Source organism: Balaenoptera acutorostrata, chromosome 20 (assembly GCF_949987535.1).
Source record: "Balaenoptera acutorostrata chromosome 20, mBalAcu1.1, whole genome shotgun sequence".
Lineage (NCBI taxonomy): Eukaryota > Metazoa > Chordata > Mammalia > Artiodactyla > Balaenopteridae > Balaenoptera > Balaenoptera acutorostrata.
In genome coordinates this window covers 56,435,231-56,455,367 of record NC_080083.1, presented here as the reverse complement: position 1 = coordinate 56,455,367, position 20,137 = coordinate 56,435,231, and the positions used below count along the sequence as shown (strand labels likewise).

At 51.6% G+C, this 20,137-nt stretch overlaps 1 protein-coding gene across 2 annotated transcripts; it reads right to left on the bottom strand.

Moving 5' to 3' along the window:
* Positions 1–919: 919 nt before the first annotated feature.
* On the bottom strand, positions 920–8,715 carry WBP2 (WW domain binding protein 2). Of its 2 annotated transcripts, XM_028167407.2 has the most exons (8): positions 8,565–8,715; positions 6,162–6,270; positions 4,845–4,980; positions 3,886–3,978; positions 3,103–3,237; positions 2,769–2,891; positions 2,255–2,331; positions 920–2,133 (listed from the first exon to the last, which is right to left on the bottom strand). In XM_028167407.2, exons 1-8 carry the CDS (start codon positions 8,621–8,623, stop codon positions 2,080–2,082), a joined length of 786 nt encoding a protein of 261 aa, XP_028023208.1. In that variant the 5' UTR covers positions 8,624–8,715; the 3' UTR covers positions 920–2,079. The 2 variants fall into 2 exon arrangements, with proteins under 2 accessions (XP_028023208.1, XP_028023209.1); XM_028167408.2 differs by lacking the exon at positions 3,103–3,237.
* Positions 8,716–20,137: the final 11,422 nt, after the last annotated feature.

Sequence of the window (20,137 nt, the reverse complement as noted above, 5' to 3'; positions counted from 1 at the left end):
CCCTGGCCGGTGGGGTTCTCACCCTCAGGTCTCCCTGAACCGGCCGCAGACCCGGGGTAGGGGTGGGCGGGGGACAGGGTGGAGGCCCCGAGAGGCGTGGCCAACTGCACAACCTGCTCTGCTCCCCAGGTGACATTCCACCGAGGTGACAGCGCCAGGCTGCGCAGGGCAGGGACGGCCCCACGGCCCCTGCCCCCATAAGGATGGTCGGGCGGGTGCTCCCTTCAAACGCCCTTGTAGGGGGCTCGGTCAACCCCAGGAGCTGCTGGGCGGGGCTGCAGAGGGAACAGACTGGGGAGGCTACCGCCTAGCCTCTCCTGACAGGGCGACTCGGCCCAGAAGGGACAGGAAAATGGACGCTTCGGTGCTGGGCTCAGCTCCACCACGGGGTCCCAGGGCCTCCCTCCAGGCCAGGGTCCGGGGGGTGCAGGCCTGGGCATGGACGGTGGCCGTTTCCCACCCGCCCCTGGCCCCAGGGCTCACAAGGAGGGTGGCACCACAGCCCGCACTGCAGGGGACAGTCTTGAGTGGCTGGCCCTCACTGACGCGCCCTCTCACTCCCACGAGGCGAGGCGGCGAGCACAGCAGCCAGGGACGCGGGAACTCACGTCCAGCCTGGCCCCTCTTGCCAACGCCTCCCACCCAGCGCAGCCGCTGGGCTGCGCCAGGCCCCAGGGGACTCGGTGGGTGGGCACAGTTGCTGAGCAACTGCCACGGAACAGACACAGGAGAGGCCTTCGCATCCTGGGCCCAAAAAGGCCAGGAGAACAAGGGACTCTCACACGGGAGGGGACACGGCCTCCGCCGGCCCCTAGCAGCCCGACAGCCCTCCTTCCCAAGAGCTTGCCTCGTCACCACAGGCAGAGCCAGACAGGGTCGAGTCACTCATTTTTACTAGCTCACATTTTCAGCAGACAAATCAAGGTGCAAACAGGGTTTATTTCACATTAATATATTAACTGAATTTTTTTGTCAAATAAATAGGGAATTCTCTTTAAATAACCATCTCCTCTCTTCACAGCCAATCCAGGAGCAAATGGGAGCAAATTTTAGTGCATCCAGGGGGCATATCACCAACCAGGCAAGAAGCTTAAAGGGAAGAGGGCAGGCTAAGGGGCCAGCGAGAGGTCATGGTCAGCGCCCACGCCAGGCCCCAGGGGTCAGGGCCCTGGCTGGACCTCTCGCCAGCCCCAGGTGCCCAGGCCAGGCCCCAGGGGCCGGCGAGAGGTCATGGTCAGCGCCCAGGCCAGGCCCCAGGGGTCTGTTCCCGGCCCTCCCGGCAGCCCCCAAGTGGACATGCATTCTCCAGCTCCAGTCCAAGAAGCCCCTTCTAGAGGGAAAAGAGAGAAGGCAAAGGGAAACAAGTGCCAGAAAAACTAGCAGGGAAGCGGAGGGGCTCCCTCCCCAGACGCAGCAGCCTGGCCCTGATGCCACCACCACCCCCCCCCCCACCCCCGGTGGCTCGTGGGAAAGCTCCAAAAGTCAAAAGCAGTGGCAACAGGATGACCAAGGACAGGGAAGGGAAGGTGAGCACGATGGGGGCTGAGGCTGGCTGGGAATGGAATGTAGGCTGACAGTCCGGCAGACAGGTGGCCTTCCACAGCCAGGCACAGACCAGAGTGGATGGAATGTGAGCAGGGCCTGGCAGGGGTCCCTGGGGAGGGCAAAGCTCGAGAGGATAAAGTGGCTACAAAACGAGAGAGCTGGACTGCGGCGGAGGAGGCGGCCAGAGAGTCCCTCCGTGGGTAGAAGCTATGAGAGCAGGACAGGAACGAGGGGGACGCCCCCGGGGATGGTGAGAGGAAAGTGCTGTGGGCTCTGGGCTCACGTGGGAAGCTGGGAGGCACCGCTCCCGAGTCAAGGGGCCCTCCCCGCACCCCTCAAGGCTAGTTCCTGGCGACTGCTTTATAATCATCCAAGTCAAGAGGTCCTCCCCCACCCCAAGCTAGTTCCTGGTGACTGCTTTATAATCAGACCTGGAGAAAGGACGAGGCCCGCCCCCCACCCCAGACTCAGCCCCAAGGGGAGGGGAGGGGAGGAAAGAACAAAGAGAGGCGGGAGGAGGGGGGTGTGAGCGGTCTACTGGGTCTTCTTATCTTCTGGGGGGTAGTAAGGAGGTGGCGGAGGCTGATTCTGAGGAAGAAAGGAAAGATCATGTTAGAAGGGTCAGAAAGACAAGGTCTCTCCTGCCCCTAAATCCCAGCAAACTGGAGCTGCGCGGGTCCCATCGGCCCCGCTCACCAGCCCCGCTCACCGTGGGCATGTAGACATTGTGTGGGTTGCCTGGGTTGTAATAGGCGCTGGCAGCTGCTTCCGCGGCCTTGGCTTCAGCTGTTGAGAACACACAAACTGGGGAAGAGCCCCGGGGACCAGCCCTCCCCGCCTCCTCCGGCTGCCCCCATGGCCCTGGCCCCCTGGTGCTCAGGACCCAGTTCCATCAATAAAACAGTGGTGAACGTTTCCTGAGCACTTACTGCATGCCACACTGTCCCATCTGGTCCCTCTACACCTCCTGCCCCACCTGACCTTCACCACAAACCCCCCAGGTGGTGCTGTTGGCACGTTTTGTGGATGAGAAGACTGCGGTGCAGAGGGGGACCTTCCTGGGCCCAGGGCACACGGCCAGCTAAAGGACAGCGTGGGGGCTGGAATCGACCCCTTCGCCACCAGGCCACCGCACTGCCGGTCCCCTGGGATCGTCCCTAGGCCAGTGGTCGTGCGTTATTTGGGGCTTCCGTGCAACCATGGGGAGCAGCCAGGGCCCTCACCTGCAGGAGTGGAGGGGACATCGGGGCCGCTGACTGGAGGCTCCATGGGCCCGGGGTAGGGCGGCGGCGGGGGCTGCACGTACCCCATGGCCCCGTCCATCATGGGAGGTCCCGGATAGAACTCTGCTCGGCAAGAGGGTGACGGGGACCCAGTGAGCAGCCCAGCCCCGGCTCCCGTAGCTGGCACCCTCCCAGGGCCCTCCAGCTGCTCTGTCAGTCCTGAAGCAGGCCAAAGAACAAGTCTCCCCTCTACAACCCCCTGGCCTGGGTGAGGGTGGTCAGTGCGGGGGGAGGTGGGGGGGGGTGAGGCGTGGGCAGCAAAGGACACACTCACCAGCTGGGGGCAGTGGACAGGGGTAGCCAGGAGGGCAGGGGTACATTCCATTGGCGACTGGTGGGGGGAAGACATAGGCCCCGCTGGGCATGTAAGAGTAACCATAGGCTCCGTTGGGGGCTTCACCTCGGGAGGCTACAGCACAAGGGGAGAGAGAAATGAGTGTCGCCGGCCTCGGGTACTGGGGAGAGGGCGGCCCGACCGCCTGCCGAGGGGAGCTGCAGGGTCCCAGGAATGCGCACAGCAGACACACCTCACCCCTCCCCACTGGAGTCCGCCTCGGTCAGGGATGAGGCGAGGGGTCTGGATGGGGAGAGAGGTCAGAGCTGGGGTGGAGGAGGTCCAGGACAGGGGTGGAGGGATGGATGGAGGGAAGGAGGAGGCTAGAGGTGGGGTAGAGAATGGAGCTGGGTGAGGCTGGGGACGAGGTGAGGAGGTCTGCTGAACACAGCCCTTGGGGACTTAAAATGGTTGCCTGAGGGTAGCTTAATGGTTGGGTTTTTGTTTGTTTCTATGAGGCCACAGTAAAATGTCCTCGAGTCCAAACAGCTTTGTTAAAATGTCCTATACCTGCTCCAGGCAGGGGAAACCCAGCCTTTGAGGTACAGGAGGGTGATGTTTATTACAGGCTTCCTTCCCAACTCTCAGCCCTGGGTAGCCTGGGGCCCAGAAACTCATCTCCTGACTGCTTAAAAAACAAAACAAAAAGTAAACAAACCCAAATGAGCAAATAGCACACACATGCAATGCGTCCTTGGCCCCTGATTTTTAGAGCCTTGATACCTTGAGATGCCACCTGTAGCATCCGCTGTCCAAATTCGATGGCGCCCCCCGCCATAAAGGTCAACTTGTACGATGCAGAGCCTTCCCAGCCACCTGAGAAGGGAACAGTGCATCAACAGCTCCGGAAAAGAACTTAAGTTACGTCCGAAGAGATGGCTGTTCGTCCTCTCCAGGCCCCATCCAATGGCCAGGAGGCCTGCGGGGAAAGGGCTGCTCTGGCTTACCACCCACATCGCATGCCAGCACTGCAGACCGGCCACCTCCTGCCCGCTTACTGCGCAGCCCTGTAAGCACATCTGCACTCAGGCCTCCCACCCCCAGTAAAGCAGCTTCTCAGCAACAAGCACGCTCAGCAACAACTGACATTCAAGTTCAGAGCAGATCTCTCATGCCGAGGGGTCCTGAGGACGAACCCCAGGCCCCTCCAGCCTGGCTTCTGTCCAGAGGGAAACTGTGAGCTCAACAGCAAGGCTCGGGCCAGGCTGAACGTGGGCGGGAAGGCGAGTTCGACGCAGGGGTCTCTGGGGTCTGCAAAGAGCCTTCCACCAAGCAGGGCCTCTCCGGGCGTTACAGAGGGGCAGCGGGCTCTGCCTGGCTCTAGGGGAAAGACCGTTCCCAAGAACCTGAGACAGCTCCCTCCCATACCTAACACCTGAACACTCCCCAGGTCACAATAAGCATTTTCACTTGGTTTACAGTCATTTTGCTGACTTCCCTCTCTGAAAAGGTGATCTGAGCTGTCACCTTTAATGTTAGCACTTTCCAGCTCTTGGCAACTTCACCCCTGCTGAACAGCTGGCAGCCCAAGTGTTGGTCTTGGAAGCTAATCCAGAGCCAGGAAGAAGACAAGGCTAGGGTGATAGGGTCCAAAGAGGACATCTCCAGGGCAGCAGTCAGAGATGCCGCAGAGCACCTCTCTGGAAGCCCCGTCAGTGTCCCCAAGCCCCCGTGTCACCCACCTCCTGCTTCAGCCTTCACTGTCCCCTTGATGTAGTTTGCTCCAAACACAGGCTGCTTGATCTCACAGTCCTTCATCAGATAAAACGGCATCATGAAGGACTGCATGGCATCCTTCCCCTTGGACAGAAAGATGACCTGCAGGGACAGAGGACAAGGGCCATCACCACCCGAACCATGGCCTGCCCGGCCATCACCCCCTATGTGTGGGAGGCCATCACCTCCCAGGGCTGGGGCGGGTGGCCTGAGCCAGCACCCGCCAGCCCCGGAGAGCGCTTTTTAGAGTAAAAGGCCTCAGATGCAGCCGGGCTAGAGAGGCCAGACGTGTGAATTCACAAGAAAAATGTGTGGCTCAGACGGCACGTGTGAGCAGGACAGACTGCTCTGCCACTGAGACGTGGTGGTGAGGAGATGGCGGCTGTGAAGCCTAAGTGAAGGGCCTGCAAGGCCAGGGCAGAGAAGCAGGGCCGAGCTCCTGAAGGGAGAGTTCAGCCTGAGCTTCACAGAACTGAGAAGAGGGAACGGCAGCGGGTGGCAGATCCCGGGAGAAGGGACAATCCTAACCTTTCTGCAGACTCTGCCCAAACAGCCAGAGTCTCCCACCCTGCACGTGGAGAACATTCTGCTTTACCCCCGTGACTTCAATCTGTGACTGAAGATGCCAGCTTGAACCCCCAGAGATAGGGTTTTGAGACCCCCACCCCACCCCGGTCTCCGCTAAGGCCTGTGCTCCTCTTCCTCTAACCATCCTAAAGTCTAACTCTGGGATAGCTGCATGCAGCGATCCTCTTCCAAGAATATCCATCTGTGTTTCTCTGGAAGTCTCTCAGAGTCTGCCTGGGGAACTCTCAGGCAAGGCCCATTCTGCAGTCTGGCATTTCTTGTTTTGCAGGGTTTGGCCGGTCTCTCTGCCTACTCCCGAGGCTGTGGCCATGCTACTGTATCCTGTTGACCACATTTATCACGCTGGATGTGCAAAAAGGCCTCACGGGCTACTCCTACAGAAATCAAAGTAATAACAGTCTCTCCCCTCCAGGCCCAGGTCACCCCAGCAGCTGCATCCACCTACAGAGAGATTTTGCAGCAGCACCTCTGGAACTTACAAAGATTCACTGCCTAGTCATCAGTTCTGCTGTGCGAAGAGGCTGGTGCTTCTAGAACCAGGAGCATGTGACAGAAACATGCTAACATTCACCAGGGTTCAGCGGCCACTAGACTCACAAGGCTGAGGCTGACCCAAGACTCCCATCAGCCTCCAGGAGCCATGAGTCTCCAAACCAACTGACTCGCCAAACCAACTGTGTCGCTGTACAACGTACCCGGTACGGGGTAAGGTAGACGGTGCCTTTCTTGGTCCCTTTGAAGGCCTCTGGCACATTCCTCATGTCACTGAACGTAAGTTCTACATGGTCATAGGACATCAGGATGCTGTGATGAGAAAAGAGGAAATGCCCTGATGAGACAGTTGGAGTCACAATCTGTCACCCCCAGGGACTGGACCCTCCTGGGTAGCAGTTGCTTATTAGTAGTTGCCAGCACGTCATCTGCTTCAACACTGCTGTGAGAAAACTACTAACACAGCCATGGAAGAGATGAGCAAGCTCAGGTTCCACAGAATTTCCCCCAAACCCCACACACACAGCCCGTAAGTGACCAGTGCAGGGACTTCCCTGGCAGTCCAGTGGTTAGGACTCCATGCTCTCACTGCTGAGGGCCGGGGTTCAATCGCTGGTCAGGGAACAAAAATCCCACAAGCCAAGAGGCACAGCCAAAAAAAAAAAAAAAAAAAAAAGTGACCAGTGCTGTAGAAGAGCCACAGGGCTCTGGAGACACCATAATCCCTCAAATCAGGTTAGATTATCTGGGTTAACTCTTCTATTCTCTTCTAGGTCCTTATGACAGGTGTTCTGTTTTTGTTGGTTTATTTTTTTAAGCCTGATATACAAACATTTTAAGACATGACTCTACACGTTACCAAAGGGCTCACTTCAGGGTTCCTTTAAACCTGGGGTTCTGAAGCTGGGTCTGCAGGGGCGTCAGTCCACTAGCCCTTGAGATGATCATGTACGTGCTTATTCCTGGGAGAGACCATAGTTTTCATCACTCTCAAAGGGATTCATGATTTGAAGAGTAAGGTTCACTATTTTACACATCAAGTTTTAAATGCTGAATGTGGACTTCAATTACTGTTTACACAATTTTTTCAGAAATGAGGCTGAAGCAGTTTCTGAAACAAGGCACATCATTATTTAGCAGCAATGAGTCCTAAACCGGGTAGGAGGCCCAGCGGGATAGACACATTCTTGTCCCAGAGAAGTCTCACTGAGAGAGAAAGAAATAGTCCCAGGAGATGTTACCAAATGGCATCAAAAGGGTTTGTCCAGGTCCAGGACTGGCTTGCACACAGAGCAGCTACACACTAAGGGCAATGTGAAGTTTCTCTGATTACAAGACAAAAGGTCCAAGTTCATACAGTTCCATTTGTCTTCTTTCGCCTCCCAGATATCACAACTTCCTTCACTGGGGAGGGGTAAGTGGGAAAGAGGACCAGTACCAGAAAATTAAAATACAGCTCAGAGAAAAGAGGTCATTACCAGGAACAGGCTGGGACTGCCAGTCGTTGAGCAGGTAAGATGGAGGAAGAATCAGTATTCTGAGGTCTGGGCTCCCTGGGTGTTCTCCTCTGACTCATCAAGAGTTCCCGGATGACAGCCCTGGGCTGGGTGCTGGCCTTAACCAGCTACCAGGCTTTGACCCCACCAAGTCTCCTGTGGGGACTCAGGTTCCTCCTATGCTCCTTCAAGAGGTGCTTTCAGGTCAGCATAGCTCAACCAGGGCTGGCTGGTCTGATTCTCAGTGCCCAAGGAGCAAGAGAAGAGAAATCATCCAAGGAGCCCAGAGGTGGAGAAGAGACAGAACTGACAGGGGGGTGGGTAGGAAGAACCTTGAAGTTGGGAGACCTCTGCTCTGGGAAGTGACCCAAGCCAAAAGGAATTCAAGGAAGAGAGGCAAAGACAGACCTTTACACCTTTACAGGAAACGTGTCAGACATGTGACAAACGTTAGCTATGTAATTTCACCTCTGGGCCTCAGTTTTTCATCTGGAAACTGAGCAGTTCTGGAATATACTGTAAGGCTACATACTGGGAGTTAAGGCTACTGACTTTGGAATCAGGACTCCTTTCCTGTTACAGCTCTGTGATCTCAGGCAAGATACTTACCTCTGTGCCTCAGTTTCCCTACGTGTAAAATGTGGATAGTAATAGTATCTGCTGCACAGAATTTACATATTGAAAAAAGCAAAAGAGGTGTAGTCCCTGACACACAGTAAACGCCCAATAAATGGCAATTATTTTTGTCTCAAGCTCTTCCCAATTCTTAAAGTTACCTACTCTGGGACAGGGGCTCAAGAACTTCCCACAGGCTCCGCCTGTCTCTCCAAACCCCCACCCGTCTCTCCAAACCCTCACCCGTCTCTCCAAACCCCTACCCTATCCAGCCGCCCCACCCCCATCCCACAGCTGATCGCAACATCCCGCCCCTCCCTCACGCCCCACCACCTTCCTTCAGCCCCGCCCCCAGCCGTTACCCCACTCCCCACCCCCCCATCAGTTTCCCCTCTTCACGGATTTATTCCCCACCGCCCACTCACCCACCACCCACTATCCACACCCTCGACGCCCGCCCTTCCGTTCTCCAGGATCCTTCCGTAGTGTTTTCACCTCTCGGTATTGTTGACGATCACTCCACCGCCCTCCGAGTGATTCTTGTTGAGCGCCATAGTGTCTCGGAAAAGGGTCCCGAGACTCGGGACGCAATGCGCTTGCGCCCTTCTTCGGCCCACCCCTAGTGGCGTCGTTCGTATTAGAGTCAGCCAATCAGCTCTTGCGCGGAGGCTGGCCCTACCACCTGATCCCTGGCGTCACGTGCTAATAGTTTACTCCCTCTCCCCCTCCCCCCTAGTTTCGCTCGCATCACAAACTCAAGACTATAGTTCCCAGAAGGCTCCCTGAACCTCGACCTCTCACTACGCTAACGGAAGGCTGCATTCTGGAACTTGTAGTCTCCGATACCATAGGCCCGGATTGACTCCGCTCGTTGCATAACTAATCCCCACCCTCCTCCACCCGGTCCTCCGAGGGACCGGCGTAAATAGTTGGGCGCGTCACAGGGAAATTCGTCGTAAAGGCCCTGGACGCAAAAGTTCATACGCACGGAATGGGGATTATAACCTACACCTGCTGTGGGAGCGCTGAACACTTACTGGGGCATCTTCCTTCAGTCCGCAAGCATATGGGGAGCACTTCCTATATGACTTTGCTCCCCCGCCACACACTTGGGTAATCACTGAGCCAGAGAGATGAGTCCAAGAATCAGTCTCTGTTCTGGGAGAGAAGAGTCAAGAAAAACTGCCATCCCTCCCTTGAAATCAAACCCACACCCTCCGAAGTGGGCGGTGAGAATCTCCGTGCGGGGAGGAGAACCTTGGCCCAGCGCCGGCACCTGACCGTCGCCTCCACCGCAGCTGGCCTCGCGGTGGCGCTGCTCGCTCTAGAACGCTCTGGCTCTGCAGTCCCGCCCTCCCAGCATTTAATAGGCTGGAAGGTTTAAATCGGACTCGGAGGAGCTGAATGGAACTGGGCACAATTGTGACACCCGGAGCTTGCAGAATGGGGCTGACTCATTGTGACCCAGCACTTGGGCGGCCCCCACTCGGCCGCTGTAGTTATGTAAACTCCCGCACCTCCGAGGTGGAGCTTTACCCGCAATTGTGGGGGTGAGGAGGGCGGGTCTCACTCCCCACGGGACGGCGCAGGTGCATCATTAATCTTAAGGGATCAGAGTTTGATTTTTAAGCAAACAGCTGATTTCCTGACCCGTGGTGGCCAACTTTGGGATCCACCTGCTTGACTTTCCTTTTGAGTGAGATTTCTTAGGTGAAGGATCAAAAACTAGAAAATATTATGAAACAGGTAACAGCCTTCTGTGAGGTCTTGCGCAAAACCACCTGGAAGTTGCAGGAGAAGTGCAGTGAAGTAGTGCGTCATGGACATGATGAAGTCTGCCCTAAAGGGTTAGGGTAAATTCCACACATACAATCTATGTAGCGATTGAAAAGAATGAAGTCATATTCTATGTGCTGATGTGGAAAGATTGCTAAGGTTTGTCTGTACAACTGGCGTATAAATATACTTCCGTTTGTATAAAAAATAGGATAGGATCTAGATCTAGATATTTTTTTGAAAGATCCACCAGACACTGTTTTTGGCATTCTCCCTTCGAAGCTCAGCTCTGGGAACTGGGGTTGGCAGGTGACTTACTGTGCATTGTGTGCTCTTTTGTACGGTTTGTTTACTGTGTGCATTTTAAATATTAATAATACATTTCAAAAAGAAAGAGAAAACCCACCCAGTAATGGGTGTGCAAGAATGGCTGCTACAAGGACCATAAGGGGGAAGGTGGGACAACAGCGCAGTCCTGCCCTGACCCCTTGGCGACCCCGGTTGGTGGCAGAGGCAGAGGCGGGTTTTGTGGGGCCTGAAGCCTCTCCAACGTTGGAGGCCCTGTTGTAGAACTAAGATACACGATTATGAACACACAGTGCTGTGCCCACACTGAGGCCTCCTAGCATGAAGGGAAACGTGATGAAGAGGAAGTCTGAGTGGAGCGAGATAGCAGGCTTAACCGATTCTGGCTTAAGTGTCCAAATTTTGCAAATTTTCTAAAACCATGTGATCATGTGAACGCCTTGTGAGGGCCGCTCCCAGGCGGTGAAGAGGGCAGGTGCATTCCAGGACCCACACTGAGGGGCTCAAGGGCAGTTCATTGCTGAACCAAGTCGGTGGCAAAAGGTCCTGTTTGGGCCCAGGTCTCAGAACTCAGATCACTCCTGCCTTTTAGTCCACACGGGCTCTGGCTGTTTCCAGAAATGATGGCTTTTTGCTGAGCTGTAATTGCTCCTATTCTGCAGACTGGAGCTCCTCGAGTGCTTCGGGCTCGCCTGGGACATTGTGCCCATCACCACAGGACAGCCAGGCAGGGTCCAGGGTGACCCTGTTCCAGTCACCTCTTAAGCTCCAAGAAGCTTCATTTATTTGCCCTTGTGAGTTGGACAAGTATCATTTGTGCTGAACAAATAATCATTTTCTATGTGTGTCCTGATGTTTAAAAGACTAGGGAGCAGTTTCTCAGATGGTGGCTTTCCTTTTTTTTTTTTAACGTTGACCCACAGTAAGAAGTACATTTTATATCAAGACCCAATAAGGGAATTCCCTGGCAGTCCAGTGGTCAGGACTCTGCGCTTTCACTGCCGAGGGCACGGGTTCAATCCTTGGTTGGGGAACTAAGATCCTGAAAGCCGCACGGTGACTCAAAAAAATAAATAAATAAAGGACCCTATAAGCCCAGAAATAAACCCACACACCTACAGTCACTTAATCTTTGACAAAGAAGGCAAGAATATACAATGGAAAAAAGACAGTCTCTTCAGCAAGTGGTGTTGGGAAAGCTGTACAGCCATATGTAAATGAAGTTAGAACACACCCTCACACCATATACAAAAATAAAATGGCTTAAAGACTTAACTATAAGACATGACACCATAAAACTCCTAGTAGAGAACATATACAAAACATTCTCTGACATAAATCGTACCAATATTTTCTTAGGTCAGTCTCCCAAGGCAATAGAAATAAAAGCAAAAATAAACAAATGGTGGGACCTAGTCAACTTACAATCTTCTGTACAGCAAAGGAAACCATAAACAAAACGAAAAGGCAACCTACAGACTCGGAGAAAATATTTGCAAATGATGTGGCCGACAAGGGCTTAATTTTGGAAATATACAAACAGCTCATACAACATCAAAAAATCAAACAACCCAATTGAAAAATGGGCAGAAGACCTAAATAGACATTTCTCCAAAGAAGACATACAGATGGCCAAGAGGCACATGAAAAGATGCTGAACATCACTAATTATTAGAAAAGTGCAAATCAAAACTACAATGAGGTACCACCTCACACCAGTCAGAATGGCCATGATTAAAAGGCTACAAATGACAAATGCTGGAAAGGGTGTGGAGAATAGGGAACCCTCCTACACTGTTGGTGGGAATGTAAGTTGGTGCAGCCACTATTGAAATCAGTATGGAGGTTCCTCAAAAAAGTAAAAATAGAGTTACCGTCTGATCCAGCAATCCCACTCCTGGGCATATATCTGGAGAAAACTGTAATTCAAAAGGATGCATGCACCTATATATTCATAGCAGCACTATTCACAATAGCCAAGACATGGAAACAACCTAAATGTCCATCGACAGCTGAATGGATAAAGAAGATGTGGTATATATATACAATGGAGTACTACACAGCCATAAAAAAGAATGAAATAATGCCATTTGCAGCAACATGGATGGACCTAGAGATTGTCATACCTAAGCGAAGTAAGTCAGAAAGACAAAGACAAATACCATACGATATCACTTATACGTGGAATCTAAAATACAACACAAATGAACTTACCTACAAAACAGAAACAGACTCACAGACAGAGACACGGACAAAGCCTGCAGCAGAGCCAGCAGGAAACCTGACTTCTCCCAGGGTCAGCAGCAGTCATAAGAGGGAAAGACACCCCTCTCTCTCAGCAACTGCTGCTTTCTTACCAATGATACCCCTAGATAAGTTTTGCAATTCCCAACTATTGGCGGGGGTGCCCCAATACTAACCCACTCACCTCGTGATGGCCCCCAGTCCCTAGTTAATCCCCAGTGCTTCTAATTCCCACTCAGAAACAGCACCCACTCCAGGACTGGTCCTTGCTTCCCATAGACTCTCCTCAGAATCTTTTAGAAGACAAACCTGTAAAACAGCTTCCCTCTTCCCGCTCATGGATGGCTGGGCATCTTGGGGCAAGCCTGGAGGCTGTGCCCGCTGGTGGCTGGCTGCAGAGGCTTTACCAAAACAACTTTCCTGAAACAATATCTACCCTACTACATGTTGCTGAAGAACACTTTTAGTTATGAGTCCCTTGAGGGTCAATTCGGAGGTTCCCTCTTTTTTTTTTTTTTAAATTTTTATTTATTTATTTATTTATATTTATTTTTGGCTGTGTTGGGTCTTCGTTTCTGTGTGAGGGCTTTCTCTAGTTGCGGCGAGCGGGGGCCACTCATCATCATGGTGCGCGGGCCTCTCACTGTCGCGGCCTCTCTTATTGCCGAGCACAAGCTCCAGACGCGCAGGCTCAGTAATTGTGGCTCACGGGCCCAGTTGCTCCGCGGCATGTGGGATCTTCCCAGACCAGGGCTCGAACCCGTGTCCCCTGCATTGGCAGGCAGATTCTCAACCACTGCGCCACCAGGGAAGCCCGAGGTTCCCTCTTAGAAGGGACAATTTATAGAAGGAGTATGGTCAGAGAGCCACTGCTTGGCCAGAGGTCACTGGGTTTCTGATTGAAGACAACCAGATAGGTGGGAGAGGTAACTAAGTTCCCAGAACAAATCCTTTTTTTTTTTAAGATTTATTTATTATTTATTTTATTTTTGGCCGCGTTGGGTCTTAGTTGCAGCACGCGGGATCTTCATTGTGGTGCACGGGCTGCTCTCTAGTTGTGGCGTGTGGGTTTTCTCTTCTCTAGTTGTGGCATGCAGGCTCCAAGGGCGCGTGGACTCTGTAGTTTGCTGCACATGGGCTCTAGTTGAGGCGCTCAAGCTCAGTAGTTGTGACATGTGGGCTTAGTTGCCCCACGGCATGTAGGATCTTAGTTCCCTGACCAGGGATCGAGCCCGCGTCCCCTGCATTGCAAGGTGGATTCTTTACCACTGGACCACCAGGGAAGTCCCCCAGAATAAATCTTAATGCCATTAAAGTTTATCTGAAAATTGCTTAATGGGGGGGGAGGGAGATAAATTAGGAGTTTGGGATTAACATATACTATATATACTACTATATATAAAATAGGTAGACAACAAGGACCTACTGTATAGCACAGGGAACTATACTCAATATTTTGTAATAACCTATAATGGAAAAGAATCTGAAAAAGAATATATATATACATATATACATATATATGTATGTATAACTGAATCACTTTGTTGTACACTTGAAACTAACACAACATTATAAATTAACTAGGGACTTCCCTGGTGGCACAGTGGTTAAGAATCCGCCTGCCAATGCAGGGGACACGGGTTCAAGCCCTGCTCTGGGAAGATCCCACATGCCGCAGAGCAACTAAGCCCGTGAGCCACAACTACTGAGCCTGTGCTCTAGAGCCCGCGAGCCACAACTACTGAAGCCCGCGTGCCTAGAGCCAGTGCTCCGCAACAAGAGAAGCCACCGCAATGAGAAGCCCGCGCATGGGGACAAAGAGTAGGCCCCGCTCTCCACAACTAGAGAAAGCGCGCATGCAGCAACGAAGACCCAATGCAGCCAAAAATAAATAAAATAAATTTTTTAAAAAATAATAAAATAAATTAACTATGCCTCAATAAAAGAAATAAAAATTGCTTAAGCATTTTATCATAAATGCTATTTTTTTTCCCCAGAAAGAGACTGTGAATTGTATCACCTAAAAAAAAAAAAGAATTGCCCCAGACCAGGTTTGGGACAATTTTTATTTTGTATTGTGATGTCCTCTGAGATTTTCTATGATATTTTGTCATTTAAAAACTGCTAATTGTTATGCCGTAAATTGATTTTGCAATCCTCAGCTTGAAAACCCCCATTCCAGAAGAAAGGATGGGGGCAGAGGGGGACGGGGAGGAGAGGAGAGGAGGAGAGTCCTGGAGTTCCCCCACCCCCGCCAGAGACGGGACCTGCATCCACCCACCTCCTGGAGCTGAAACTGTCCCGTATGTATGGTTCCCAAATCAGTTTACTAAAGGGTTGTGTCAGTGAGATTTAGGTCATTCTCAACCTCTTGGTGGGGAGGAGAGTTTTTTTAAGATATCACATCTTTGCTTCACTCTTCGTGGGCTAGGAGACTCAAAATACTGAGGGGCATTTTTCTATCCCTCGACCAAGAGGGCAGGCAAGACTTCTTGCAAGACTCAAAATACTGAGGGGCAGTACTTGAGTCTCCAGGCAAGACTCAAAATACTGAGGGGCATTTTTCTATCCCTCGACCAAGAGGGCAGGCAAGACTTCTTGTTCCCTAACAGGGTTCTGCCCTAACAGGGTTATGGGTCCCCTAACAGTTGTTTTCAGCTCTGGCTGAACACGGAATGTGCCAGATACTTGGAAGGTACAAAGCCCCAGGCTCTTGTCTGCAGCCTATTGCGTGTGTCTGGGGCTGTAGGAGCTGGAGGGCAGAGAGGGCAGAATGGCTGGACCTAGAGAGGGAAGGGGTGTCTTCCAGAGCCCCAGGACCAAAGCAGAGTTTGCGGGATTCTGCAGTGGTAGCCCTTCCACCTGCCACCCGTCCTGCTCCCACAGGGCAATCCCAAGAGGTGGGGTGTGGTCAATGGGAGGCCTGAACTGTGATTTGGGGGTTTGTGTGAAAGGGTCCAGCTATCTGAACAGAGAGAACTTACTATAAAGAATTAACACAAAAAAAATTTAAAAATTAAAAAAAAAAAAAGAATTAACACAGGTATAAAGCTAGCCATGTCACTTAGGTCGCTAGGTAACTGAAAAGGTGCAAAAAAAAAATTCTAATGTGCCCCAGAGGTGCCTGAACCTAGGGCTGGGGGACCAAAAGGCAAAGTCAGAATAATTAAAACACAGAAGCTTGAAGGAAAAGCCCCTGGGAACTAAAACCCAACTCTCCGAAGGGGGCACATGCTTGCTGGTGCTGGTGCCTCTGAAGGGGGCTCCAGGCAGCTGGTTCTGCAAGGGTCAGAAAAACTACAAAGTGCATTTAGTTGCCGCTAAGGAACTGCAGCTGCCCCAGGGAAGAAGCCTTCCAGCGATGAAGGAACCGCCAGCAGCTGGGAAGCAGCCGGCCCCTTCTCCTTCAGCCCTGAAAGCCCTCTAGCGCCCCCTGATGGCAGAGCCCGGCAGGGAGAAGCAGGTAGTGGAGAAATGCAGAGTCCCAGCCCCTGTATCAGGGAGCCCAGCTTAGAGGGTGGATTTTATGGGTTGAATTTTGTCCCCCATCTAAATTCATGTGTCAATATCCTAACCCCTAGTTCCTCAAATTGTGACCTTATTTGGAAGCAGGGCTGTGGCAGATATAATTAAAGATGAGGTCATTAGTGTGCGCCCTAATCCAATATGATTGGTGTCCTTTTAAAAAGGGGAAATTTGGGGCTTCCCTGGTGGCGCAGTGGTTGAGAATCTGCCTGCCAATGCAGGGGACACGGGTTCGAGCCCTGGTTGGGGAAGATCCCACATGCCGTGGAGCAACTGGGCCCGTGAGCCAAAAATAAATTAATTAATTAACTAAAAAAAAAAAAAAAAAAAGGGGGAAATTTGGATACAGATACACCCACAGGGAGAATGCCATGTGAAGACAAAGGCAGAGTGCTAGAAGGATTGCCAGATATTGTCAGCAAATCACCAGAAGCTAGGGGAGAGGCCTGGAACAGATCCTTCCTCGCAGCCTCAGAGGGACCAACCCTGTCAACACCTTGATCTCTGACTCTGGCATCCCTAGAGCTGGAAGACAATGCATTTCTGTTGTTTAAGCCACCGAGTTTGTGGTGCTTTGTTATGAGAGCCCTAACAGACTAACACAAAGGGGCTGGAGCAGAAAGACAACAGCTGGTCACAATCTCTAAACCTTGTTTGACCCAAGGGAGAGGAAGGTCACCATACAAGGACCACTTGGGCTCAGACAACGGGCGTCTCAGCAGCTGCCCCAGTGGACAGAAGACCCCAACCCCCCAAAACATGCCTGAGGTTGAATTCCTTTCCCTCTTGGCAAAGGGCAGCTCATAATCAAATTTTATGATTTAGGAAAAATACCAAAATTGACATTTCTTGTACCTGAGTGTTATGGAGCCAATTCATGCTTGATACACCGTATTTTTTTTTTTTCACTCAGCCAGTCGTCATCTTCCAATAAGCTAGCAGGAGAAAGAAAACTCTTGGTAACCCTCAACTTTCTGCCATTTGCTGTTGGTTGTTTGGGCTTCGAAGACAGAGTGGGAGATGCCACGTCGGGCGCTGGTGATGGGAAAGTGAGCTATTTCAGGGCGTGTTGTTTTGGCCACGGGTATTTCAGTAACACAAGTTCCTTGCTCCTCCATCAGTAAGCCCAGCCAGGGCTTGTCTGGGGCTGTTTCTGGTTGCTACGGAGATGAGCCCCACCCAGTGGCTCCCAGTCCAGACCTCCCTGCTCTGTGGAGTTCAGTATCCCCAGGCACAGCTGCAAGGCCTGTTCTGAGTGATTCCTGCTGTAGGAGTGTTTACACAAAGTCCCTGCTGTCCATTTCCCCTCCGTGCCTCCAAGATCCCAGAAAGCCAGAAAGACACAGGCATCACCTTCGAAGTTGTCCCCACCCCAGCACTGAGGAGCCACGCCCGGAGGGACCCTTCTGCAGGAGGGAGCTCAGGGAGGGGCTAGGAGGGGCTCTAGTGGGTCTGGGTCCTTCCCTGCTATTTCTGGGTCCTCCTTCCAGCAGTCTGGGGTGGTGGGGAGTGGGGGGGATCATCTCCATCTCCCTGGAAAGATGCAAGGTCTCTCTCATCCTCTTTTTTCCCTCCTTAAACCCATTTCTCACTTAAATTACAGAGTGATTTTTTTTTTTTTTTGGCCGCACTGTATGCGGCATGCGGGATCTTAGTTCCCCAACCAAGGATCGAACCCGCGCCCCCTGCAGTGGACGCGTGGAGCCCTAACCACTGGACCACCAGGGAAGTCCCTATAGAGTGATTTTAAACTTTCAAATCTGATTGTATTGTTTACCCATGTGAAACCCTGCCTTGGCTTCCCATTCCTCCTAAGTCAAGTCCAGAATCCGTACCAGGCTCTGCACTGCCACGTCATGTCACTTGCCTTCCTTAAAACACTTTGGTCCCCTGGAGTACTTGGCCCCTTCCGGAGCGCACACCCATCCTCTTTGTCTTGCTAACTCCTTGTCCTCCAGGCCTCAGCTGTCCCTTCAGGGAGGTCCTCCCTGGAAATGAGCCTCCCCCACGCGCCTAATACGGCCCCTTCTCGTGACCGCTGTCTTTTTCCTTCTATCTTTTTTTTTTTTTTAATTTCTGTTCCTGGGAAATTTGTGTTTTGTTTTGTAAAATAGCAGAGGCAAAACTTTTCTTCCCCTCAGTAGTAAAATACACTGGATACATCACATAAAATTTACCATTGTAAGTGTACAGTTCGGTGGCATTAAGTACAATCACATTGTTGTGAGACCATCACCACGATCCATCTCCAGAACTTTTTCATCATGCTCAAACTGAAATTCTGACCCCATTAAACACGAGCTCCTCAATCCCCCCTCCCCCAGCCGCTGGGAACCCCCCTCCTACTTTCTGTCTCTGAATTTGTCTATTCTAGGTGCCTCATATAAGTGGAAACATACAAGATTTGTCCTTTTGCATTTGGCTTATTTCACTTAGCATAATGTCTTCAAAGTTTATTCATGTGATAGCATGTGTCAGAATTTCATTCCTTTTTAAGGCCATTGTATATTCAGACCACATTTTGTTTATCCATTCGTCCACTGATGGACACTTGGGTTGCTTCCACCCTTTGGCTGTTGTGAATAGTGCTGCTGTGAACATGGGTGTACAAGCATCTGTCTGAGTGCCTGCTTTCAGTTATTTTGGGTGTATCCGCAGGGGTGGAGTTGCTGCCCTTTTCTTGTACAGTACTTACTACAGCCACAATTATCACACGGCCGGTTGTGTGGCACAGGCATCTCTGTTTGGGTCACTCACCACTGTATCCGCAGCCCGGAGAACAGTACACCACACTGAATAAATATTGTTGAATGAGTGAGTGAAAGTGTCCAATCTTAGTGGGTGGGGCAAAATGTAAGCCTCCTGACAAATTTAGGTCTGGGTTAATCTTAGCATCCAAAGAACAAATCCATGGATCCCCCAAGGATTGACGAAACTTCCAAGAATATCAATTTTACTCATCGTTCAAGAGAAGAAGAATACCAATAACACTTATTGAAAGCTCACTCTGTGCCAGACTTGCGACAAGCACTTTGCCTAAATTACCTCATTTAATCCTCAAAATAACACAGACTTCCCTGGTGGCGCAATGGTTAAGAATCCGCCTGCCAATGCAGGGGACACAGTTTCAAGCCCTGGTCTGGGAAGATCCCACATGCCGCAGAGCAACTAAGCCCGTGTGCCACAACTACTGAGCCTGCACTCTAGAGCTTGCGAGCCACAACTACTGAGCCCGCGTGCCACAACTACTGAAGCCCGTGTGCCTAGAGCCCGTGCTCCACAACAAGAGAAGCCACCACAATGAGAAGCCCGCGCACCGGGACGAAGAGTAGCCCCCGCTCGCCGCAACTAGAGAAAGCCCGTGCACAGCAACAAAGACCCAACGCAGCCAAAAATAAATAAATAAAATTTAAAAAACAAAAAATAAAAAAAACTATATTCCATAATTTTATTTTATTTAAAAAGAATAAAAAATAAAGCTAGGCAGTTTACTCTGTATCTCCCTCACGTGTTTCTTGCCTCCCCCAACCCACTCCCCTCTGGCAGCCACCTGTTCGTTCTCTGTCTCTGTGTTTGCAGTTCTATTATTATCCCTATTTTACAAGTGAGGAAACCGAGGCACGGAGGGGGCTAAGCACCCTGCCTAAAGGCATGCAGCTGGGAAATGGCTAAAGTGGAATTTTTAGCCAAGACTTTCTGATTCCAGAACTCACACACAAAAACCATTCTCCACTGCTGGGGCAGAGAAGTGTTGTTCTTTATATTAAAGCAAAATCAGAGATATTATCGAGTAAAATTCAAAAATTGAATGTCATTTAAAGACCAAGTACACAAGGCATCAAAGAATGTGTCCTACCTGCCTCAGTGCTCGGGGTGTGAACTCCCTCCCTGGCCCCTTCTCTGAGGACGCTGGGAAGGAGGAGGTCGAGGCTTCTATCCAGGTGGAGACCATGAGGACCACCCACAGCCTCCTGCAGTTCTTAGGCATCTTCTGGAGGATGTGATGGTGCAGAAAGGGAGTGACCTCGTGTTCCAGATTTTGAACGTTGGCATCAAATGGGAATGTGTGTGTTGGGTGTGGGGCTGACTGGGTCACAGACCCTGCAGCTAAATGCTATTTTCTTCCCAGGGGAGAAAACCCAGCACCAGTAGAGCTGTCTGCAAACCTCTGCCCCTCCCAGTTCAGCCCCATCTTCCTGGCCAGGCCCTCCTTTTTA